Genomic DNA, 26,979 nt, shown 5'->3' on the forward strand with positions numbered 1-26,979 from the left:
CTTTTGAACTTATAACTATGTAAATTAATTTGATAAGGTCATTTTTTCGTACCCCCAAAAAGTAAATGATATAAACAAACAAAAAGTGATTCTTTTTCTATTTACGTTTAATTTAGTTCAATTTATTTTTATCGAGTTGATTTGTTTTTTACTTTTTTTTTTTTCTATAAATTTAACTAATGGAAGTTGGAACACGAACAAAGTGTACGTACATGGAAAAATAACAACCATAACTAAAGGGGTAACAAAATCTTATTATTCTATTATATCTAAGAGCATTAGCAGCAGATTTCCAACCATTTTTCCTAATTTAAAGAAAATTTAGGGAATCAAACCATATTTTTTTTCCCTATACAAAAACACCCCACAACAGCTTCCCTTTATCTTTCCCAATACCATTAAAATAATATTTTTGACCTTTTTACTTTTTCTTTTTCTTTTTTGTTTACTTTATTCCGAAAGCTTATGCATCTTTTATGCCATTTCTTTTCTTTTTCTTCCGGTTCTCTCATCTCTGTCTTCTTCTCCCTCTCGTCTGTCTTTCTCTCTCTTTTTTTTTTCTTTTTTTTTTTTTCCATAAAATCTCTTCTCCTCTCTCTCTACATCTTCTTTCTCACTCTTGTCTGCATCTTCTTTTTTACTCAATCGCTCTCCTGTTCTTTGTTTATCCGTTTTTTCTTTTGTTCACTCATCTATTGTTGATTGAGAATGAGATAGGACAGAGAACAAGCGAGAGACAGAGGGGTGAAGGGAAGAGCATCGTTGTCCATTTCCGCCGACAGCATCAGAAGCTTCAAGGAGGAGGAAGGGGATTTTGTGGGAGTTGAGGTGGGTGGCAGCGGCAAGACCCGCAAGGAGAGAGGTTGAAGATGACTGAATGAGAGAGGAGACAGAGAGCTGTTTTTTTTTTTTTTTTTGAGGTTGAGGATGCGTAGAGAGAGGAGAGAGACAAATGTTTTTTTTTAATTAAAATAAGCTATTGGGAAGCTACAGTGCTTTCCAATTTGGGAAGCACTGTAGCTTCCCAAGGGTGACCCTCTAAAATAGGGTAACTGTTGTAGCTTGATTTTTTGTTATTTTTTTTTTTTTTTTTTTTCCAATTTTCCCTATTTTAGGAAATAGAACTACTTATAGGGCATCTGCTACTAGTGCCCTAATATGCTACAAACTCGCAAAATACGTGTTATAATTTCATTAAACAATCAAGATATATATATATATATATATATATATATATATATATATATATATATATATATATATATTTCTTTTTGTTTTATCTCGAGTAATTACAGTTCCACAATCAAATTATTAGTGCAAAAAGATAGGGAGAGAGAGAAATTATTTTTAGTTTTCAAAATAAAAATTATAAAGGAGAAATTACGGACAAGCCTCCTATCTCTTTGCTTCCCACTGAGAAAACCAATAAAAAAAAAAAAAAAAAAAAAAGAAGAAGAAGAAAAAAGAAAAAAAGAAGAAAAAAGCGGGTTTCGTTTTGACAAAGCAAAGAGAAGCGACGCGGTTGAGCAACCATAACAACAGACAATAATAAAAACGACCAAATTGCGTTGGCTGACTTGGTACCTACAATTGATTGCTAATTATTAACAGTAATATAGCTTTCCCAGATCGGATCTCAATTTCTTATACATCCCCGCATCTCTCTCTATTTTTCTGTCTCTAACTAACAATCTCTGCAACGATTTTTCAGGTGCGTGTCTCGCATTACAGCTCTAAGAATAACATGTACAATTATTTTATAATATATGGTTTAGGGAGAGAGAATGTTTACGAGTTTCATGATTTGAATCGTGTAATGATTCAATGCAATGCGTTGTTTTGTTGTGATTGAGCTACTTTCTTTTCTTGGATTTCGATTTTGATAATATTTATTTTCTAGTCTTTGAATCCAACTAAGAAATGACCGGAAACTCTTGCAGATTATTATTATTATTATTTTTTTGGTACTGTCCTTTTTTCGCGTTGCTTTTGTTTTTGTTTCGCGAGCTGTATGGCATTTTCTTTTTCAAGTGAGGTCCAATGCTCTGTTTGGTTCCTGAGAAAACCCTGGAAAATAATTGAATGAAGACAAATTTTGGTTTCTTACGTTTTCAGCGATCGATTTAGTTTTTTAATGGAGTCGAGAGATACAAAAAGAGCTCAAAAGCTTAGCTCAAGCAAAGAAATGTAGGGTAGCTCGTTGAATTTGTAAGTGCAATTATTAATTATTAATTTTTATTTTTTTGGTTTGGTTAGGAAACGAAAACAATGTCAATTATTATGATTTTTTTTTTTTCCGAACTTCCTTTCTGCATGGTTTTTTTTTTTTTTTTGGGATGAATAATTTTATTTTTTGGATGAATAAAAAATAAAAGATTAATTTTGTTGTCAGCTGCATGGTTTATTATATACAACCTGATTGAGCATTTTGATTTTGGTTGAATTTAGATTTAGGAAATCTTGCTATTTTTTATGGAAGTTTTTACTGGAATAGGTAGCTTTGGAGATTTCAGAGTGGTTTGAATGTATCAGACTGGCTATTTTGATAGTCATAAGATCAAGCCGAGATTCCTATGCTCAAAATGCTGCCTATATGCTAGTTTGCAATCTGCTCATGTCAAATAGTTCTGTTGTCTGATTTGGTGGTAACTGAATGTATCTACTGGCCAATGGGTAGGTTGGGTTGCGTCCGAGTATATACATGGCTTTAAGTTAGGATAAGAAAGGAGATGGTAGAGAGTGATTTGGATAGAGAAGACGTTGAATACAGGGGAGTCAACTACGCTCAGAGTGGAAACCAAGGTTCAGGTCTTCGCAGAGAGCCCTCATTTTCGCGCTGGTGTGATGAAGACGGGAGAGCCCATTTGGATCATCAGTTAGGAAATACAAATGAATGTGTAGAAGAGGACTCTGAATTTGAGTTGCCTTTGCTTCAACAGAGTGAACTAGGAAACGGGTTTTTGGACGGGGAGAACTACCATAAGTTTAAGGAGATAAGTATGCACTTGAATGGTAGCGATACTATGGGTGATGTTTCTATTCATGTTGGGGGGAATAAAAATGAGAAGTATGTGCCTTTCGATATTGAAAATGCGTCTGCAAGGGATACAAACAGTGCTGATATCTCCATGTCAATGGGTAACCATGAAGCAATGCTGCCATATTCCAAGGATCCTATGTCTGTTGCCAATATTTTGAAGACATTGTTTTTCATACTTGTATGGTACACCTTCAGTTTATTTTTAACTGTGTAAGTTCCTTGTTTACTCAGTCCATAATTCAATGCATAATGCTTCATCTAATTTTCTTGTTGATGCAATGAAAATTTTCTTTCGTTCTTATTTTGTTCGTATTTGATTAGGTATAACAAAAGTCTGTTAGGGGAAGATTTGGGAAGGTTCCCAGCTCCTTTATTGATGAACACTTTCCATTTTACACTGCAAGCTGTTCTATCAAGGGCCATTACATGGTTTTGGTCTCATAGGTTCCAACCTACTGTTGTTATGTCATGGAGGGATTATTTTGTGAGAGGTAAAATTTTCACCTTAATTTAATTATGTCAATTTGCTATGTATAAGCTGATTGTTTATTCATTTTTCATTTAATAACAATTGAAACCTTAGGGAGTAAGCCAATAAAATTTAAATCGTAAGGAGTGATTTGATAAAAAGTCATTCCTCAGAGACCTAAGGAGCATTTTTACCTTATATATATCTAGGCGACCTGTTAATAACACTCTACTTTGTTTTGCTTCATGAATGTAATAAATTCTACATTTTAATTATTACCAGTGTGATATAATTTTTATCTCTAAAGGGAGATAATATGTTCACAAGTGACAATTTTGCAGAAGAAATTGGTAAAATATTTTATGTTAGTCTTAGATTTCATTGCTTGAAATTTTTTTTCATGTTTTATAATTTGTCATTCTCTTATGCCTAGATATTGTTGTTTTCTAATTAGTATTCTAATTCATACAAGTTTCTTAGTGCAAAATTTCTTTATTGCATATTTAATTAACTTTTCTATCAACTAATGCTACAGATGGACTTTGCCTTTCACAGTTGTACCAACAGCTCTTGGAACGGCAATGGATGTTAACCTAAGCAACGCATCCCTTGTTTTCATATCAGTCACATTTGCCACAATGGTTGGTTTTCTTTTACTGTACTACGTCATCGTGAAATACTTGTCATCTCAATAACTATGTGCTTAGTAAATCCACATTCCATTATTTTTAAGGTTCTAAGTGAACATTTTGAATCTAACCCTTCTTTTGTTGTGCAGTGTAAATCTACCTCTCCTATATTTCTCCTTTTATTTGCTTTCGCTTTCAGGTGAATTCCTTGTCAACCGAGCTTTATTACCTATCCCTTTTTCATATATCTCACATCATGAATAAGAGTTAAATGTCATTATCTAGTGTTCTTAAAGTGGCTCTTTCAATTTCTTGAACACTTCTTCATAGTTCTAAGTTCTAAAATTAATTACACATCAAAACTATTCTCCGTAAGATTCGAACATCGGATCTACCCCACCCTTTCTATGCCTTGGTTATGTAGCTAGGTGGTGAAAGCTATCCTTATTTCTAGAAGGAATTGGGATGGCATATTTGTTCTTAGGTGATTATGTGCAACTACTGCTTGGTTTCCCTTTTTTCTTTATCACCCTCAAGCATAGTTTTGTGTTTGTGACACTTAGTAAGCAAGCCTTGATTTCTTAATTTGCTCTGTTCAATACATTCATCTTGATCCAATGATTCTCCAAACCATTAGTTAAATAGGGCAACAAACTGCAAAGTGATTTAACTCCATTTCAACAATCCAATGGAGTTATTCAATGGAATGTGTCTTTTGTTAGATCTGTACAAAATTGGGAGGTAGATTTGGTGCTTGCATTTTTTGGTGTGTTATAGTCACTCAGATGAAGAGAAGGAAGTGAAGATTGTATTTGGTAGATTCCTTCAAAGAGGAAGAAATTTGAGGTGAGGTCGTTTTTTCTTGAGTTTTCTATTTCAGGGGGTTCTTCTTTTCCATGGAGGAGTTTGGAAAGTTAAAGTCCCTGTAAGTGTGAATTTTTGAGGTTTTTTTTTTTGTGTGTGTGTGTGTGTGGATAACAACTTATGGGAAGATTTTGACATTGACTATGGTGATGCGAGCACATCCTCTCGGAGAGGGAAAGCAAAGCTCACGTGTTGTTGCATTGAGTGCTTCATGTGGGTTTCGGGCTTGAGGGTTTTAGGTCCTTGCAGGTTTGTTGGGTTTCTTTTTGTGGGTTGGTTTGATTATTCCAATGTATACTTTCTGTGTACTTAGAGGTGTCTTACACTTCTTATAATAAAATTTTTCTTACTTATAAAAAAAAAAAGATTTTGACATTGAAAAAGAAGAGTCATAGTGGTGGAATGGTGTTACATGTGTAGGAGAAGCGAGGAATCTATGATCATCTTTTACTTCATTGAGAAGTGGCAAGAGAATTATGGAGTGCAATCTTTACCCTATTCGGAGTCGATTGGGTTATGCCTGAAAGGGTGGTACATGTGTTAGATTGTTGGCGAGGTCTAGTGGGTAGATGCTCAGCTCTAGGAGTGGAGGTTGTGCTTAATGGGGACTATATGAAGAGAGCGGAATGCTAGATGTTTTGAAGATTGTGAGAAGACAAGGGAAGAGTTCAAGAACACCTTGGTCAAATCGCTTTATAGTTGGACTATGGTGTATAATATCTCTCAATTTTTCCAATTGTTCTAAATTTGTGGATTTTTTTTTTCTTTTAGCATGTAATAGGGATTTTCCTAATATACATCCTATATACTAGGGTTGCGCCCCCTTTGTGCTCTTTAATGAAATGAATTATTTATCAAAAAAATAAATAAAATCCATTTAGAGCATGCCTATTTTGTATTCAAATACTATCAGGCTTTTTGGGTTTCTCAATAGCTTGATTGGAAAAATGATTTTGATTATCCTTATGGTTGTCATTGATGCATGTGTAAGCTAAAGATTTACTAGTAGATATTGCTTTTCTAGGGACATTGGATTGTAGCGTTAATATGACTTGGACTATGAGGTCCAAGTTGTTTAAAGCTGAGTTTGATCTTGAGATTAAGCTCGCTAGGCAGAATGCAGTTGTTATAATTTCATCGACTTGATTTGGCCAATGGTTTAGTTACTTCAGATCAATCTATGATCAAGGAGCACATTTTGAGGACACTTGGTTAGAGCCTCCATTTGAGGAAAGTGAGGTATTGGAGGTGGTGAAAGGTATGAACAGGGATAAGGCGCTAGACCTTGATGGTTTTACTATGGCTTTCTTCCAAACTTGATGGGAGGTGATTAAAGAACATGTTGTGAGGGTCTTTCATGAGTTTCATGCTAGTAGCAAGCTTGAAAAATGCCTCAATGCTACTTTCATTGCTCTCATTCCGAAGAAATGGCCAAATTTCTAGCCACTAGATTGAAAAGGGTCGTAGAGAATATCATCTTGAAGTCCCAATATGCGCTTGTCCAAGGTAGGCAAATCCTAGATTATGTTCTTATAGCAAACAAATGCCTGGATAGTAGGATCATATCTGGTGAGTTAGGTGTTTCTTTGCAAATTGGATATTGAGAAGGCCAACGATCATGTTAATTGGGAGTTCTTATTATACTTACTGAGGAGGTGTGGTTTTGAGGAGAAATGGTGTAATTGGATAACGCATTGTATTTCTTCGGTGTGTCTTTTCTATTTTCGTGAATGCACTCCTAGTTTCTTCAGCAGCTCTTGCAGTTTGAGACATGGTAATCTGTTATCTCCATTGCTATTTCTCATAGTTATGGAAGCTTTGAGTAAAATGCTATCCACTACTACAGATGGGGGCTTTTCTCAAGCACTTCTGTGAGGTTTAGGAACTCTGGTATGATTCATATTTCTCATATTTTGTTTGTGGATGATACCTTGCTTTTTTGTGAGGCAAACCCATAACATATATGCTTTCTCTGTACCTTATTCTTATACTTTGAAGCTGTCTCCGATTAGAAAATTAACCTCACTAAGTCAAAATTGGTTCTTGTGGATAATGTCAATAATGTTGATGTCCTGGCCAGTATTCTAGAGTGCATTTTGTTTTCTTTGCCTATGAAGCATCTTGGCCTTCCCATTGAGAGCTCCTTTTAAGTTCAAATCAATTTGGGATGGTGTTATTGAAAAGATTGAGCATTGTTGAACTGGGTGGAGGATGATGTACTTGTCTAAGGGTGGAAGGATTACCCTAATAAAGAACATATTGTCCAATAATGTTGATGTCTTGGCCAATATTCTGGAGTGCACGTTGTTTTCTTTGCCTATGAAGTATCTTAGCCTTCCATTGAGAGCTCCTTTTAAGTTCAAATCTATTTGGGATGGTATTATTGAAAAGATTGAGCGTCATTTAATTGGGTGGAAGATGATGTACTTGTCTAAGGGTGGAAGGCCTACCCTAATAAAGAACATATTGTCCAATTTTCCCACGTATTTCTTGTCTCTTTTCCCCATTCCTGTTGGTGTTGCCAATCACATATAGAAGCTTCAATAAGATTTCTTATAAGGCGGGCTTAGTGATGAGTTCAAATTCTACTTGGTAACTTGATCCAAGGTTTGCTCTCCGACCTTTGAGGGAGGGGTTGGGGGTCTGGACCTTGAGTGTTTTTAATCGTGCTCTTTTGGGGAAATGACTTTGACGCTATGTGCATGTGAGGGGGGCCTTGTCCAGAGTTGTAGTGGAATCTAAGTATGACAGCTTATGGAGTGGGTGATGTTCTAATGAGGTTCATGGGTCATATGTGTTGAGTTTGTGGAAAAATATCAGGAGGGTTGGAGGGAGTTTTATAGTCATACTATATTTGCATTGGGGGATGGCTCCAATATTATATTCTAGCATGACAAATGGTATGGGCATCAAGTCCTTAAGGATATTTTCCCGTATTTGTATAGTAGCCTTTGTGAGGGATGCTTCTGTGATAGATTTCTTGGAGTTATCCAATGAGTCCTATCAGTGGAATGTAAGCTTTATCAGAGAAGCTCATGATTGGGAGGTGTATGTCTTTGCTTTGTTTTTTAACTTGTATTCCTTTAGAATGAAACTGAGAGATGAAGACAAGTTCTGTTGGTTTCCCTCCAAATGGGGAAGTTTGACGTTAGGTCGTTCTATAATGTCCTTGTACCTCATGATAGCATCCTCTTCCCTTGGAAGAGTATTTGGTGGAATAAGGTCCCCTTGAGAGCAACGTTTTTGCTTAGACAACCTCCCTAGGGAAGATACTCACCATGTAACCTTAAGAAGTGGCATGTTATTATGGTTGACTGGTGATGTATGTGCAAGAGGAGTGGGGAATCTGTGGATCATCTCCTTTTCCATTGTGAGATCGTTACTACCTTGTGGAATGCTATTTTCAACTGTGTTCTATTAGCTTGGGTTGTGCCTAAAAGAGTAGTAGAGACCTTTTTGCCTGTTGGAGAGGGTTGGGAGGCCTTCAAAGCATAGTTGTGTGGAAGATGTTTCTGTCTTGCCTTTTGATGTGTCTCTGGAGGGAAAGAAATGATAAAAGTTTTAAAGACATTGAGAGGACAGTGGCAGAACTTAAGTCTTTCTTTTTCAAAAATCATTATCATTGGACATCTGCCTTAGATTTTAATTTGCTTAGTTTGTAGGATTTTCTTGACTTGTTCTCTTTTTCTAGCTAGGTGTTTTTCCTATATACTCCCTGTGTACTTGAGTTGTGCCTTTGCACTTTTAATGATATACTGTTTACTTATAAAAAAAAAAATTAGGGAGAACTTCACTTATAACCCCTCGTCTTTCATCACTTTTACAATTAGGGTATCCATCTTTAAAAAATGTCAATTTAGGGTATCCATATTTCAATTTCAACATTCTGTAATTTTATTAAAATTCCCTAAATACCCTTGCGTTTTTTTTTTTTTTTTTTTTTTTAATTTTTATTAAAAAAAAAAAATTATAAAATTTTTCAAAGATTGTATTTTTGCAAATTCCGTTAAATTCTTACCAATACCTAAATCCTTGCAATTTTTTTTTTCCTTAAAAAAATTGAGTGGCATTTTGGGAATTTTGACATGATTTAACGGGAAATTCTAACGGAGGGTTGAAATTGAAAAAACTTGAAAGGTGGATACCCTAAATTGATACTTTTAAAGATGGATACCCCTAATTGCAAAAGCGATGAAGGATTAGGGGTTATAACTAAAGTTTTCCTAAAAAATTATTTTTTAAGCTGGGTAGGGTCAACAGTATAATCAATATTGACTGGGGACAATTGTGTAATAAAACTAGGTGTGTGTGCATTCTTTCTTTGCATGCTTGTCTGTGTACGACATCTCTGCTTGGATTTTGGTGCACTCACATAACATTTCCATTGCGGTCAGACTTGGCACTCACATAACATCTTCTTAAAATGTCTTTTTTGTGATGTTTGTTTTGCTGGAATATTATATCATGCTGCTTCATCTATTATATGCCATCCATATTGTAATCTAGATATCTAATCATCCTGTGTTCTAGATCCATGTTTTGATCATGATTTTTCTTTTGATTGTTACCTGTTATTCTGCATTTAATGCCAAACTTTATTTGGAAGGTTGGAGTCTCCAAGCATCAAACTCTCAGGCATAATTTTAATTATCTCAGTTGGAATTCTATTAACAGGTATCAGGCTTTGTCAGTAGTTGCGTTTATTCTCTGATAGTTATTTGAATATGCATTTATTTGTTTGTAAAACAGATAGCATCAATGTTTGGATATACTCTGTTTTTCACACTTCTGAGGATGCGAGTTTTCTAGAGTGGTGTTAATCTATAGATGTACCTAGTTGCTTGAGTGATGCAAGCATGCAATAGGTGGATCCACCAAGACAAAGCCATTTGAGACTATTTTGACGTGGGATCCCAAGTGAAGTAGATGACATGACATAACATTTGATTTTATTGGTTCAAAGGGGTAAAGACCCTGAAGTTGATTCAATTAGGAAAGTGGAAAAAATATAGAATGCCTTCTCTCTTCCCTTTCATCCCTCCCTTTCTCTCTCTTACTTTTATCTTTTCTATCTCGTTCTTTCTCATGCCTATTGCACTCTCTCTCCTTCTGTATTTTCAGGCTATTACAGTAATTCTTCCTTGAATTTGCTAATGGGGAAAATTCAGTCCCAAAGATGTGATATGCCCAAAACATAGGATATGATGTCAGCTGCATGAATTCAAACTTTTTCATAAAAATGTCACTAGACTTGTTTACCCCTCGTGGATGAACTAAATGCGAGTCCAAAAATTAGAAGGATTTTTTCGTTTTCGTTATCCACTTTCCTAGTATTCTAAATTCATATATTAGCCAAGGTTCTTAGCAAGTTTTATACCTTCAAGAATCAAGACTGCTTTAATATCTTGCAATGAGGCAGATGCACTTTGTTTTGGAAAATTAATTTTTGAACTTATTGAGATGTTTTAAGATATGAAGATTCTCAGCTAAAACTTCATAAAAAAGAACAATTTTATTTTGTGATTTGCTCTTATATTTTCTGCAATGCAACTGCCCTTGCTCTTGTTGGTTTTCTGTTATAATTTATGTGGTGCAGATTTATTGCATTTATGATTCTCGAATGTATGATTTGGTGACTTTTTTAGGCAGTATTCAGTGTTCATTTCATTATTTGCTTTCTCTTCTTAATTTTAGATTGTAACACTAGGTACCATTGTGTGTTCTTGTTTTTTTTTTTTTTTTTTTTTTTTAAAATTTAATTTTTTTAATTTGTTAACTTATCAAAAATAGAAAAAAGAAAAAAGAAACCCATTGTTAATATTTCTCTGTTTTCCATCTATTATCTATCTCTCTATGGCAGTTGCGAAAGAGACGGAATTTGAGTTTTGGGGTTTCATTTTTGTTATGCTTGCTGCTGTAATGTCTGGCTTCCGCTGGTCCATGACTCAAATTCTTCTGCAGGTAGACTTTGTTTGTGTTTCTGATTTACTTCCTTTTTGTATGATATATAGATTTTGACAATTTTTTCCCGGTATCCAAATTTGTTTTTTATTGTTTCTTCTTTTTAAATTTTTTTGATAACTGTATACTTACTTAATTCTTGTTGGCTTGGAACCTTATTTTGCATTCTATTCAATGCGCATCAACACCAAAATCAACATATAGAAAGAAGCCTATGGTAAGTGGTTTATGTTGCTTTCTGGATTCCTAATTTAGCAAAGTTTCAATATTGTATTATCGTATGTGTCCATATGACTGCATATGGACTAGGATCATCAGTTCTCAGTTAGGTACCATCAGTACATATGTATTCAGAACCTATGACTGACACACTCTTCCTCCTGTTACAACTGTTTTTTTTTTTATAAGTAAGAATTCATTAAAAAGCGTAGAGAGGCGCAACCCTAGTATACAGGAAGTATACAAAAGTGCCCCTAAACAGAGGAAATGAAAGAACAAGAAAGTAAAAAGTCAGCGAACAACAAACTACCCGGGCTATGCGCCGACACCCAAAGATATAACAAATTAAGCACATTTCTACAAATAGCCCCAATTGAAGACTCCACATCCTCAAAAAGCCTAGAATTTCTCTTACGCCACAAGCCCCACAAAACACATAAAGGAACTTGCTTCCATATATGAAAAACCGGACCACGACCCAGCAAAGTGCCCCAACCCCTCAATAAATCCACAACACTACTAGGCATAACCCACTCCACCCCAAACAAGCTATAAAAAAACTCCAAACAACCCGTGCCACATCACAATGAAGAAGGTGATCAACGGACTCCCCATGCTTTTTACACATAACACACCACTCAACCACCACAATACCACGCCTACGTAAATTGTCATGAGTTAAGATCTTTCCTAAAGCCGCTGTCCAAACAAAGAACGCCACCCACTTCGGAGTTTTAATATGCCATATACCCTTCCAAGGAAAAGAGACCGTCTCGTGACAAACTAAAGCTTTGTAGAAAGTCTTCACTTCAAAATTCCTCCTCTTGGACGGATTCCACACCACCCTATCAACCTCCCCATGTCGAACCCGAGTAGAGTATAACTTATCGAAGAAGGACATCACCATCTCCACCTCCCAATCCTGAGCATAGCGCGTAAAGAGAACATTCCAATGAACCACGCCTCCAACCACAGACAAATTATCCACCACCCAAGCATCAGGAGAACGCGCAATAGAGTACAAAGCTAGAAAACAGAGCTTGAGAGGCTTGTCCCCACACCAAAGATCATGCCAAAAGCGAATATGAGACCCATCTCCCACCTCAAAACGCAAAAACTTGGCAACACTATCCCACCCCCTTCGAATAAACTTCCAAACACTGACACCATAAGGCCCCGTAACCGGTAAAGAACACCAACCTCCCCTCACACTCCCGTACTTCACCTCAATCACCGATCTCCACAAAGCATCACGCTCTTGAGAGAACCTCCAAATCCACTTCCCCAATAAGGCTTGATTAAAATTAATAACATTACGAACACCCAGTCCACCAGCCTTAATTGGAGTACAGACTCGATGCCAATTGACTAAATGAAATTTAGTCTCATCACCCAAACCACTCCACAGAAACTCCCTTTGAAGCCTCTCCAGTTTCTTTGCTACACTCATAGGAATAGGGAACAGAGATAAATAATAAGTAGGAATGTTAGAAAGAGTACTGTGAATCAAAGTTACCCTACCGACCTTGGACAAATATAGTTTCTTCCAACTAGCCAACCTTCGTTCCACCTTCTCAATAACCCCATTCCAAATAGAAATAGATTTGAATGACGCCCCCAACTGTTTTTTTGATAAGTAATAAAAGTTTTATTTAAAAGCGTAAGGCGCCCCTGAGTACACCGGAAGTATACAGAGAAGCAACCAAAAGCTAGTCAAAAGAAGAGCCCAAAAGAACCTAAAGGATCCCAAACAAACCCATCAAACAAACCCTACAAACCGAACAGCCCAAGACCACAAAACCCACCAAGGAGAACACAATCCTACGTCAAGGGATCCTATCCTTTCGGCGACTTGAGGGAGCGCTCACATCTCCATAGTTAACGGAGCTTTTCAAATTCAAAAGCTCCCTCTTGCCTTTAGTCTTTTTGCGAGCTACCAAACGATCTCGAAAAAAATCCTCTGAAATAGCATCATGAATTGCCAATGACTCCACATCAAGACCATCATCCATCTCCCAAACCATTGGCACCCCATCCCAACTGTTAAGAGTACTATATGTAAAGAAGGGCAATCTTGTACTTTTCATACTCGTGTTTGAATAGAGAACCAACTACTCTAGCATTATGTCAGAATTTTTTCATGTTCTTTCTCTCTCTAGCTGTCAACAGGATATGTATAGTGTGGTTTGTTTAGAAAGTCTTGTGTTTGAATCTGAGGACCCCCCACCTGTGTTATTTTTCATTTCTAGTATGCTTGATGTACATTGTTACCCACTTGTTGACAGCTCAAGATTTCAGGATAAATGGTTTACTGCAAATTTATTGAGTTCCTATGTCAAGTGACAGAAGTCCTATCACTTGTGAAAAGGATAAAAAAACATTTTGACTGTTAAAAGTTGTAAGATTTGTGCTTATAGAAGAGAATAGAAATCATAGTTGACCATATTTTTTGAATATGAAAGTTTATGAGTTAGTGCAGCCCCTTCTAGTAATCCTAAAAGTGTCTGAATTTGTCTTGCTCTATCTTCCTATCTAGAGATGTGTAAATCAAGAGCTAGGAATTGTGTTCATCAGAAATAGTCGTCAATCTTTTTGTTGGAAATCATTTAATGCTAAAATGATACTCTATATTTGTAGTAATGGAATATAATTTTCAAAGAAACTTTTGTTGATTTGGAGTATTCACTTGTGAATGTGCTACAAGAGGCTTCACATAGAGGGTGAAGCTACAAGAAGCTTTTGGCGAGGCCCTGCCACCCCAAAATTTTAAGTTGGGGAACTCATTATCAAAGAAACCCAACACTAGCTTGGAACTCAAGAGAACACATTATATGTACCTATAAACTCCTAAATTCCTTGTTGAATAATTAAATAGAAATATTAGCCCTTGTTATGCTTAGTATAAAACGTTGTACCTCATTTTCAATGGATTATGCTTATGCTACTATATGGGAAAAACACGAATTTTTTTTTTTTTTTTTAGTAAATCAATTTAATTCAAGCGTAGAGGGGCACAACTCAAATACACATGAAGTACAAGAGAGACCCCAATTAAGGCGAAAGAGAAGAACACAAGTCCAGAAATTTAGAAAAACGAGGATTATTGTACGCGCCAACCAAACATAAATAGATTTGAACATATAAGCTTTTAACTCTAACCTTGTTCTCTCACAATCTTCAAAGCTCACTGTGTTCTCCGTTCTCTAAATGCACCACATTATGCAAGAGGTGCCATCCTTTAAGCTTCTAAAATGCAATGACTTCGCAATTGACTCTCCCACTAGCCAACAACTCCACCACCCTTCCAGGCGTGACCCTTCTACTCCAAAAACACGGAAGATCAAACCCCACAATTCTCTAGGCACTTTATAGTGGAGGAGAAGATGATTTATGGTCTCCTAACTCCTTTTGCACATGTAGTCCATTGCTATACAGTTCCTCTTAATTAGGTTATCTAACGTTGAAATCTCCCCTAATTCCGCCATCTACACAAAGAAAGTCACTCTTGAAGGAGCCTTATTTGTTCCAATACTCTTTTCGATGGGAATGGGGAGCCAGTAGGAATGCAAAGCGCATGATAAAAGGATCTAAACTCGAACGTCCGCCTTTTGGAAGGGATCCGACATATTTATCCTCCCCACCTCGTCCCAACCTGAGAGAATACAAGAGATCAAAGAATGGAGTGACCAAGCCCACCTCCTAATCATGCACTGGTCTAGTAAAAGAAATATTCTGTGAAGATTGCCGTTAGAAAACTGCACATGATTTGCCACCATAGCCTCCTTACAACGAGTAATACTAAACAATTCTGGAAAAGTTACCTTTAGCAGATGATCTGGCCACAAATCATTCCAAAACCTGATTTTAGACCCATCTCTCACCCTCATATTTGACAAATCCTACAAATCCTAGAAAAAAAACCCAGTCCTAATTTTTTTTCCACACCCTCATCTCGAAAGGCCCAACAACCTTATTGGAACACCATCCTCCCCTCATGCTATCATATTTGGTTTTAACCACCGATCTCTATAAAGCCTTCCTCACCATGGCAAAAATGTCATAACCATTTTCCCAAGAGAGCTCGGTTAAACTATATCAGATTTCTAATCCCCAAACCACCAAAGCATATCAGAGAACAAATCTTAGACCAACTAAATAGATGGAAATTTGAATTCATCACCAACTCCACCCCACAAAAAAATCTCTGAAGTTTCTTAATCCGGCTAGCAAATCTTACAAGGATGGGGAAGAGGGACAGATAATAAGTAGGTAGATTGGAAAGAATGATTGTAAATCATTGCTGACCTACTACCCTTGGACAAAAAAAGCATCTTCCAACCAGCCAAACGTTCTTTCATTTTTTCAACAAAACCATCCCATATTGATTTAGCCTTTTATTAAGCCACTAAAGGAAGAACCAAATACATCAAAGGTAAAGAAGACACCCAACAACCAAGGTTACAAGCCAAACCTCCAACATCATCCACAGCGTTAACGGGAACTAACTCTGATTTAGATAAGTTAATCTTCATCCTCGAGACATGTTCAAAACATTAGAAGAGGCAACGCGGATAACGGAGATTGCCTGGATTTGTCTCACAAAAGATCAAAATATCATCGGCAAACAAGAGACAAGATACTAGGTTTTGATAAAAGTGTCGTGTATGACTTGATTTCAAGTCAGTGTGTGGGCCAATAATATTCCTTTTGTCTCGTGTTTTTCTTCCCGGTGAAGATTGCTACCTTCTTTACTTCAAGCTAAAGTTTTCCCTTGACCGACTATCACCTATTTAAAGGATGCAGCCATTCGGTCATTAAGAAAAGGGGAAGCCAGCAGCTTTCGTGTGTGGGGGCAATAACTTTGTAACCAAGAGAGAATGAAACTTCGTTGCAATCTCGCCTTGGTTTTTCACAGTTAGTAGTGCCATTCACGACTTAGAGAATTAGAGAAGATTCTCTTTTGTGCATTAATCCTCTTCGTGTGTGAGAGTGAGATTTTGGAGTATTGGGGCTTTTGGGTTTGAGTGGTTTTTTTTGTAATACTCTTTGTACTCCACCTTTTGTTAGTGAATATTCTCTGGGTTATTTCTGCCAGTGAATGTAGGCTTATTAAGCCGAACTACTTAAATCTTGATGTCTTGTGTAATTGTGTTATTTTCTATTGTACTATTTTCTGCTTTATTGGGGATCCCTAAAATTAGTTTTGTCACAACAAACTGGTATCAGAGCTTGGGTATTTATTTTGTGGGATGGCTACTGCAAAATTCGAAGTAGAAAAGTTTGATGGTTAGAATAGTTTTAGTCTTTGGCGTACCAATATTCGAGCTTTGTTATGACAACAAGGCTTGGCGAAGATTTTGGATGGTGAGGTGCCATGAACATCAACGGAGGAAATGAAGGAAGTTGAAGAAAAAGCCCACAGTGCAATTTTGTTGTGTCTTTCAGATGGAGTTTTGAAAGAAGTTGCTAATGAAGAAACTGTTGCTGGACTTTAGAAGAAGCTGTAGAACTTGTACATGAAGAAGTCTCTCACTAATCGTTTGTTTTTGAAGCAATGGTTATATACCCTCAAGATGCAAGAAAGTATGCTTCTTTGTGATCATCTTGATGAATTTAATGAAATTCTTATGGACTTGAAAAATATTGATGTTCAAGTAGATGATGTGGATCAAGCCTTGACTTTGTTGTGCTCACTACAAGATTTGTTTGATAATTTTGTTAATTCAGTCTTGCTCGTTTTCAAGACGCTTGGGTGGTAGATAATTTGTCTGTGGTAAATGGAGTTGCTCATTAGAATGTTGTCTTTACACGTTATGCTCAAGATTGGGAGGTGGACATGGTTCTTTCCTTTTATGAGCGTTTGTATTCTAATTGGATTCGGCATGGAGCTGTTGATAGGTTGGTGTGGAATCTCTCTAAGAGGGGGATCTTTGGAGTGAAGACTTTATATAGAGCCTTAACTAGTCAAGAGGTCGTCTCTTTTCCTTGGAAGAGTATTTGGCGTGTTAAGTCTCTGAAGTGGGTGTCGTTTTTTGTGTGGACAGTGGCATTAGGAAAGATCTTGACACATGGCAACTTGTGTAGGCGTCATATAGTGGTGGTTGAGTGGTATTGTAAGTCTTTATGTGCAAGAAGAATGGGGAATCCATTGATCACCTTTTACTTCACTGTGATGTGGCACGGGCTGTTTGGAGTATTTCTATAGTTTGTTCGGGGTGGAGTGGGTCATGCTAAAAAGAGTGCTGGATTTGTTGAGTGGTTGGGGCACTTTGCTGGATCGTGGTCAAGTTCAGTAAATTTGGAAGCAGGTTCCCTTGTGTGTTATGTGGGGTCTTTGGCGTGAGAGGAATGCAAGGCTATTTGAAGATGTGGAATTACAGGTTTTGGATTGAAATGCGCTTAATACGCTATTTGTATGGGTCTTGATTCATAGCCCGAGTCGTCGTATGTTTGCTGAATTTTTACATTCATGTTCTTTTCTTTCCTCTGATTAGGGGCACTTTTGTATACTTCATGTGTACTAGGGTTGCATTAATTTGCGCTTTTTAATAAGATTATATTACTTATAAAAAATTTTGTTAATTTAATGTTGTACAGTAGAGATACCATCTCCTTAGCTGATGTTAAATCTGTTTTGAATTCTATGGAGTTGAGGACAAGATTGAATGGGAAAGGTAGTGATAATCAGGCTAAGGGTTTATTTGTTAAGGGACATTTGAAAAATTCCTCTAATTTTAGAGGTCGATCTAGTGAGAGAGACTCAGAAGGCCGATCCAAGTCCCAGAAGAATGTTCGGTGTTACTATTGCAAAAAGTAGGGACATTATAAATCCGAGTGTTCGAAGTTGAAAAATAAAGAGGAAGGTGATAAGCTAAGTTCTTCTTTTGTGGCTAGTGTTGTTGAAGAAAATTTTGAGGGTTCAGAATTTGTCCTTACAGTTACCGTTTCTGATGATCGTTTTAGCGACAACTGAGTCCTTGATAATGCTTGTACATTTTACATGTCCCCTAAAAGGGATTGGTTTACTACCTATGAGTCAGTCAATGATGGTTCAGTCTTGATGGGAAACGATATTGCCTGCAAGATTGTTGGTATGGGTACAATTAGAATGAGGATGCTTGATGGGATCATGAGGACTTTGAAGAATGTTCGACATATGCTAGATTTGAAGAAAAATCTTATTTCTTTGGGTACTTTGGACTCCCTTGGATACAAGTATTCCGGTAAAAGTGGAGTCATTCGGGTTAACGAAGGTTCATTGGTTATAATACAAGGTAACAAGGTTGATGGCCTCTATTTTCTTCAGGGCAGTACGATGACAGGTTCAGTTGATGTGTCATCAGACACTATTCGGTTATGGCATATGTGGTTGGGTCATAGCAAGGAGGTGGAGCTTCAGGTAGAAGATTCACAAAGGGTGCAAGATGGCACTCAAGATCAGCCCATTATAGATAGCCATTGTTCCGATTCTAATGATGATTCACAAGAAGAGCAAGAGACTAGTATTGCGACTGGTAGACAGAGGAAGCAAATTAGGCTACCTTAGAGATATGGTTTTGCAAATTTGGTAGCTTGTGCACTTACTAGGGCAGAGGACACTGCGGTCCAGGAGTCTTCCACTCTTTTAGACACTGTCATAAGTAGTGAGTCTGCATTTTGGGTAGTTGCCATGAATAAGGAGATTGAGTCTCTTCATAAGAACCAGACATGAGATTTGCTGAAATTGCCAGAGGGCGCGAAGATTGTCGGGTTGAGAAGATCGCTATATGGCTGGGAACAATCTCCGGGACAATGGTGCAAGCATTTTGTGTATTGTGGGCAATTTTCATATGTTTCTTTTGTTTATTTGTTACTCTATGTGGATGATATGCTTATTGTTGCTAAACGCATGTTTGAGGTTAAGAGATTGAAATCTCTTTTGGGTAATGAGTTCGAAATGAAGAATTTGGGTGGTGCAAAGAAAATCCTTGGGTTAGTGAGTACTCTATATGATGTACATTTTAGACTTAGCAGTGTTAGTACCACAGAGTGAGGAAGAGGAACATTCCCTGTCGCATGTACCTTACTGTAGTGTAGTTGGGAGTTGCATTTGTCCAGATATTTCACAGGTAGTTAGTGTAGTTAGTCATTGCAAAGTTTACTGGCAGGCAGTGAAATGGATTCTCTGTTATTTACAAGGTGCTACAATCTTTGGTTTAGTCTTTGACAAATGCAGTTGTATCAGTTCCAATGTCATTTTGTGTGTTGATTCAGATTGTGCTGGTCATCTAATTGCGACACAGGGAGCTATCACATGGAAGAAAATTGCTACGGCAAGAAATCCAGCGGATATGTTGACTAAGCCAGTGTCGGTTCTCAAGTTCAAGAGTTTTTTTTTTTTTGATAGGTAATAGCAATTTATTGAAAAGCGCTAAGGGGCGCAATCCTTATACACGGGAAGTATACAAGAGAGCCCTTAAGCGGGTCGAACAGAAAGTAAATTTAAGAGTTACTTGGACTTGTTTGGTGTTTGTAGCTTGTGATTACCCTTAGGGGTTTCGGAGGAGAATTGCATTTGGGACTTCATGGAATTCAAGTCAAGGTGGAGCTCGTGTATGACTTGAATTCAAGTTAGTGTGTGGGCGAACAACATTCCTTTTGTTTCTTGTGTTTTTCTTCTTGGTGAAGATTGCTGTCTTCTTTACTTCAAGCTGAAGTTTTCCCTTGACCGACTATCACTTATTTAAAGGATGCAGCCATTCGGTCATTAAGAAAAGGGGAAGCCAGCAGCTTCGTTGCAATCTCACCTTGGTTTCTCACAGTTATTAGTGCCGTTCACGGCTTAGAGAATTAGAGAAGATTTTCTCTTTTGTGTATTAATCCTCTTTGTGTGTAAGAGTGAGATTTTAGTGTATTGGGGCTTTTGGGTTTGAGTGGTTTTTTCTGTACTATTCTTTGTACTGCACCTTTTGTTAGTGAATATTCTCTGGGTCGGCTCTGCCAATGGATGTAGGCTTATTAAGCCGAACCACCTAAATCTTAGTGTCTTGTGTGATTATGTTATTTTCTATTATGCTATTTTCTACTTTATTGGGGATCCCTAAAATTAGTTTTCTCACAACAAAAAGCCCTCCATTTACTATGGCAAATAACATTCTACTCATAGCCTCTATGACAACCACAAACAGCAAAGGTAATAAAGGATCACTTGTCTCAATTCACAATAGCTATTAAACAATCTGGAAGGAGATCCATTAATCAGAACAGAGAATGCACCGTAGAAATATAGTGAGCTATCCAAACTCTCAATTTCTCTCAAAAGCCACGTCTTCTTAACAAATACAGCAGGAAACTCCAATTAAAGCCTCTTCCAATCAGCATACTAAGATCCCCTGAGCTGATTCAACTATCGAGACATTCATTAGTTACAAGAACCGAATTTGAAATCTGTCTCCCCCTGATGAACACATTCTGAGACCTAGAAATAACTTTCTCCAATACCGTTTTCCGCTTGTTCTCTAGGACTTCAGAGATGATTTGATAAACACCACCCACAAGACTAATAGGACCAAAGTCCTTAATATCTACAGGCCCAACTTTCTTAGGGATAAGGGAAATAAAAGTTGCATTAAGGCTCTTTTTAAACTTCCCTCAAAGATGAAACTCCTGAACAGCATTCATGATATGGTCTTTAAGGACCTCCTAACAATGCTAGAAGAAAGCCATGGACAAAACCTAAAAACACTTACTATTCCAACCATCGGATCACATAAAGATGGTCAAGTTTGTTATTATAAATGCAGTTTTGTATTCTTCTGATATTTAAAGTTAACAATGCTGTTAGTCGTTACAAAATCATCCTAAAATGCTTATTTTCAATTGTTTCAGGTTTGAAAAACCCACTTACCTTGATGAGCACTGTGACTCCAGTGATGGCAGTGGCAACTGCCCTATTTTCTCTTTTATTGGATCCATGGCATGAATTTAAAACAAGCAACTACTTCAACAGTCCATGGCATTTGACTCGGAGTTGCTTGCTGATGCTTTTTGGCGGAACACTAGCCTTTTTTATGGTAAGAATTTAGGTTGAACTTACTTTCTTTTTAACATACACACAAACACACTTTGAAGCATATGTGTGTAGTGTTTGTGTGCATGTTTGCATATATATATATATATATATATATATATATATATATGAGGAATGCTAGGTATTCCAAATTTTTTTCCCAAAAGTTGGTTCCCAAATGATGTGTCACAATCTCATGTGATTTATCATTTTGGAAAATGTGCCACAATCTCATGGGATTGTGACACATCATTTGGGAACCAACTTTTGGAAAAAAAATTTGGGATGTCTAGTATTTCTCTTTAACTAATTAAACATTACATGTAGACCAATTCAATTGTTTGACTTTACATGCTTCTGTCATAGTTGCCGTACCTTTAGTAATTAGTCATATATCTGTAATCTGAGCTCGTGCTTTTAAAGACTAGCCTGTTGGTGTTGCTGCAGGTATTGACAGAATACATTCTTGTCTCAGTAACTAGTGCTGTCACAGTAACAATAGCAGGTGTTGTCAAGGAGGCTGTCACTATTTTGGTATAAATTACTCTTTAGATTTTTTCCTTCTATACAATTGTTATAAATTGAGCTAGCCCTTCCTCTAAATTTATGGTTCAGTCTGACCTTCTGGGCATCTTGGTTGTTACATTAAAAATTTCTGTAGCCATGTTTAATTATGTTCTTGAATCATTGCTCATGTATTCTGTTATGATATTCATTTGTTAGCTTCAGGTGCTCCTAGTATAACAACTATTAATTTCATTCATGTGCGTTCTAGCAGCGTTTCTGTTAGATGTGGGAACCAGTAACCTTTTTTCTTTTCTTTTCTTTTCTTTTTTTTTTTTGTAAAAAAAAATTCTAAACATACCATTCTATGCTTTATACAAGTTCTCATTGGACATTCTATAATTTTGAAGCTGAACTGGATAGATTTAGAGAATCTAAAGGGATTTAACTTTGATTGAGCTTGTGCCTGTTACTGCTGATTTATGTGAGCAAAACTGCTATAGCATACCTATTAGTTTGGTAAATTAGCAGTATAAGTGTTCACTTGGTAAATTATTTCTCACCCAATTCTGCTTTCCTTTCTATCTCTCTCCTGATGTATCTTTGTTCTTCTCTTTCTAGATGCCTACAATGCCTAGTTCCCTTCAGCAAAAGGGCCTGGGGATTTTTCTTTGTAGGTGTATGCATTTGTGTATAGGTATTAGAGAGCAACTTCCGTTCATTTCATTTATAGGATTCTAGCATTTTCTCCTACCAATTGTGAAGCTCAATTAACTATTAAATGGAAGTAACTAGAAACAAGTCCTAATAGAGAGTGGTTGATGAGAGAGAAACAGTTAATCCAAGGTTTGCCATTGCATTTCAGAGGTATCTTAATTTCTAAATTTCCATTAATTGTTTGACTGTGTAAATTGATTGAGATGCTGACTACATTGATTCCAACTTCAACAAACATAAACCTGTGATGCCCAAACTATTTATTTATGTAATTGCTAATTCTCAGCTTATGTAAATTTTGCAGCGGAGTAGTCTTGTGGCCCAGTAAATGCTAATGTGTTTTCGTCTGGCACAGTTTAAACTCAATTTATTGGCTCACTAACCTTGGATTTGAATTGATAAAAGTTCAAAACAATTTATTGTTAATTAGCCTTGAACTGATAATCATGAGTATGAAATGATCATTCTCATGATGTTGATTAATGTTCTCTGCTGGTAAAAAAAATGTAATTTGGAGGCTGATGATGCGGACAATTTCTTTAACATTATTTTCTGATCCTGTCTAATGCATATTCAGGTTGCAGTCTTCTACTTCCATGATGAATTTACCTGGTTGAAAGGTGCTGGTCTCTCCACAATCATGGTTGGTGTCAGTTTATTCAATTGGTACAAGTAAGTCATCCAGTTTTGAGGAAAATATTATGGTATGCTGTATAGCTTTTTTATTTTTATTTTTTATTTTTAATCCTTTTTCATATCTCAAAATGAAACTAATACTCTACAGACTATCAAGAAATCTCTATCTTTTTTATTTTTTTAAAACTTTGTCAATGTTATTCTTGTTATGTGGAATTGAGGTGCTTTGCAATGTTCATTAGTTGGTAATCTGCCCAATTTGTTGGTAATAGTACTAAATTTCTTGGAATTTCCATTTCAGACATGCCTAGTGGCCATAGGATGTTGGGAAATGGGATGTTTGGTTATAAACTTTTTTATTTCAAACTGAAGCAATGGAATACCTTGAAACTACTGTTATCAACTCTTTAGCCAGATATCTGAACTCGTATTTAATGCTGCACATATCACCCCCTGAGTCTTCGTTTTGGATCACTTGATCCTCTCCAAGTTGAATCAACCTTATTATCTCTGTGGTCAAAGTTTCCCATTTTCCTGATGTTGTGATGGCTCATGCTTAGTCAAGAAGTGGCATGCACATGGAAAATAAGAGAATGATTTTGTGACTGGCAAGGGAGGGAGGGAGGAGAGAGGTCTTATCTTTTTCCATTATGGCTTAAGCAATTGGCAAAAAATGCTCTTATAGGCAGAATTTTAAGTAAGAATTTGGAACCAAAAATCCATCCTAAAACTATTGCCGAAATTTCAAAATTCTTCCTCTTCTTATGTTTCCAAATGCAAAAATTGTTAGCCAAAGAAATTAAATTTCTGCTTCAACAGCAAATTCCACCTCAATTACCATACATTTACAGTAATCTTGACATCATGGTAAATGTGTGTAGGAAACGAAATAAGGAAAAGTTTCATCGTATGCGCAACTCAGCATTAGAACACTTGAAACATTTTGGAAAGAATTCCCTGATGTCGTGTTAGAATTTGATGAAGTTTTACTCTTCAGATTTTCCCCAAAGGTTGTTTCTTGCACTTTAAGTAATCCGATGAGGAAGCTTTTCCACTGTATGGTAGAGGAGTTTTCGGATTGACGAGTGGATGGTAGTATTTTGCGGAATCACTCCACTGCCCAGTCATATTGATCTGTTTACTTGATTATTATGGGCAGTTTTGTTCAACATTTAGGGAAGGAGGGCTACTGTATGAAAAAGATTCTTATTGTGTGATTTTGAGAATATTTAAAATACGGATTATATTACTGAATATTTGTCCAAGGTTTGAATTTTAATTCATGTTTTACTACTTTTGTTGGTATTGAGGTTCTTAGCTGTTGCTGTCTTGGGGAGTTGTTATACAACTTTTTTTTCTCCCCTGATTAGGGAGTTGTTGTACCCTTACTAATGAAACTTGCTTGATCTTCGGTAATGCAATATCTTCAATGAGGCTTGTCACAGTTTCTAAGATTTGTACTCATTTGTAGGTAGTTTTAGGAGTGCTCTAATCTTTCTCTAGATTAGATTGCACACTGTTCATGTGACTGAAATTCTGCAATATTCCATTGTAGTAGTTGAAACTTTCTTCGTGAAAGGTCTAGCGATAAGTTAGTGGTAGCATATTTAACATTGAAATGTCAATTTGGTATGTCATATGGGGCATACCATTTTTTTATTAATAGATTTGTACAGCTAAATGTGGATCATTTGATCTTCATTGTGCGTTCAAGCCCTATGGTGTGCGTGTTACTTGCAAATTAAAAAAGAAAAAAAAGAAAAGAAATTTAAGTGTTATCAGACATCAAGTTTTGTGATAGGGTTTTGGTATTAGCTTTGTTTTTTGTAATATTATTTTTGGGTCAGTTATACAAGAACCCAAACCCGACACAGCTCGTGCACTTGATGAATGGCAGGCCTGGGGTAATTAATTCTGGTTCGGCCAGCCAATTGTAAATTTTTTGCTCCACTTTGCCTGTAAACTTTTGTATCTTTATGTTTGATCATTGGCATTGTGTTCATCTTCTTCAATTCTTTGTCTACTTAAACATCTAAATCCCGATTAATTACACCTAAGAGTTTGTTGATATAATACCGTAGTTTGTAAATCGTATGTAGAGCAAAACTTTATATCAGATAATTTTTATTTTTTATTTTTAAAATTCTGAATAGTAATATCAATAATAGAACATTAAATAGCAGAATATGAGACTAGTAGCTTGTTAATAGTTGCATAGTTCTTATATGCTCCCTGTTCTAAGTCATCCATGTGATCAATTTACTGTATTTTATGTTAGATACGAAAAGCTAAATAAGGGTACAAGTGAAGATGACAGCACGGGATCACACAAGACAAATGTTGCTGCCAAATATGTGATTCTTGAGGAGATGGATGAGCAAGATGATGGTTCTTGAAAACCTTTAGCAGTCGCATCACCTGAACTCGAAGTAAGCCTCTCACATCACCTTTAGTAGTCCATGTATGGTTCATGTACATTTTAGCTTTCAAGTGTTCATGCATCCATTTTGTATGCCATACATGGCACCAAATGCATGTGGTTTGGTGATGGTGGTTTAAATTGATCCTTTCACTACTAGCATTCCCAGAAAAATAGATCAGAAAATGCTGTAATTTTAACTTCTAGTTGTTCCTACCTTTTATTTTTTGGCCAAAATATAATCTCATAATCAATGTCTAAAGTGTGGGGAAACCTAATTTTATACTGGAGAGAGGTGTACAAATAAATGTTGTACTTTGTTTGGGTTATTATAGTTATCTGATTGACAGTTCAAAATTGGATCGGAACAAATGCTGCTTTCATTTCCTTCTCTTTGAATTTACCTCTAGGTTGCTGACATTACAGTCTCAAAGTCAGGCAGGCTTATACCATTTTGCTCACAAGGAGTGTCTTTGAAATTTTCATTTCTTCACGGGGCTTGGACCGTGATGAGTAGGATGTTGAAAAGGCATGACTTGACTGTGATAATCAGCATAACTGAAATGATGTTAAATCTTTTAGTTGCTGTCAGCATCTGCTGTGTGTCTGCAGGATTGGTGGATCATTATTAAAGATGCCATAAATTCTTATTCTAGTGGTAGGGCTTGTTGGACATCATACATATGATAGACATCAAGACCCGTGGCATTTGTGTGTCATCACCTACTTGTACGTGATACTTGTTGCTGACTATCACCTCCAAGAAAACTAGATTTTTTAAATAAATATTGTTGCATGTAATCATATTTTGTTCTTTAAGAATTGTGCAGTAAACCATTAGCAAAATCATATATTTGGCCTCTACTTGTGCTTCGTAATTTGCTTGTGAGCACATATTTATATGATGTGCAATTTTGTCTATTTAACTAGAAATTGCAATTAGTGTTAAATTTAATCAACTTTCTCTTTTTGGCGAAGCTTGTAACAAGAACCGCTTTGGCTTGTCTCTGCCTCAGCATTTACAAATTCCTATGCCATTCAAAGTTTCCTCTTGTATCTTTTGGTTGGTGGTAAAAACTGGATGTTCTTGGACTTTAATCGGAGTCAAGGCAAGCGAACAATTCTTCAATGTCAACTGCCTATATATGCATTCAGTACAAAAGCCCTTTTGGTATGGCAACTTTCCTCATGCTTCCAGTTAATACGAGTACTTGGGGCTGCTGTGTTAGAAATATGTTTCTGGATATCACCTTTTATCATTGTCTTCAAGAGTAGGATGTAGATTAAGTTTGTGTTTTTTTTTTTGTTTTATTATTATTATTATTATTTCTTTTCTTTTTGGTTCCCTCGTCTCTTCCAATTGTCCGAGTTCGATGGGGCTTAATTGTCATGGATGTAAATAATAATTACAGAGCTACAGCTTTTTCCGGGAGAAATGTTTTTCATGACAACATTCAGATGTTTATTTTTTCT

General features: G+C 36.4%; 1 protein-coding gene across 4 annotated transcripts; it reads left to right on the forward strand.

Annotated features, from left to right (window-relative positions):
- Window positions 1–1,551: 1,551 nt before the first annotated feature.
- Window positions 1,552–26,979, forward strand: LOC133861319 (probable sugar phosphate/phosphate translocator At1g06470). 4 transcript variants are annotated; one of them, XM_062297072.1, is made up of 13 exons: window positions 1,552–1,610; window positions 2,678–3,250; window positions 3,362–3,531; window positions 4,065–4,150; window positions 4,288–4,337; window positions 9,609–9,676; window positions 10,863–10,963; window positions 11,168–11,180; window positions 21,050–21,234; window positions 21,678–21,764; window positions 23,029–23,123; window positions 25,366–25,516; window positions 26,485–26,979. In XM_062297072.1, exons 2-12 carry the CDS (start codon window positions 2,730–2,732, stop codon window positions 25,481–25,483), a joined length of 1,494 nt encoding a protein of 497 aa, XP_062153056.1. In that variant the 5' UTR covers window positions 1,552–1,610; window positions 2,678–2,729; the 3' UTR covers window positions 25,484–25,516; window positions 26,485–26,979. The 4 variants fall into 4 exon arrangements, with proteins under 4 accessions (XP_062153056.1, XP_062153057.1, XP_062153054.1 ...); XM_062297073.1 differs by having other exon boundaries at window positions 1,556–1,711; window positions 2,495–3,250; window positions 26,523–26,979; XM_062297070.1 differs by having other exon boundaries at window positions 1,557–1,711; window positions 2,495–3,250.

Source organism: Alnus glutinosa, chromosome 2 (assembly GCF_958979055.1).
Source record: "Alnus glutinosa chromosome 2, dhAlnGlut1.1, whole genome shotgun sequence".
NCBI lineage: Eukaryota > Viridiplantae > Streptophyta > Magnoliopsida > Fagales > Betulaceae > Alnus > Alnus glutinosa.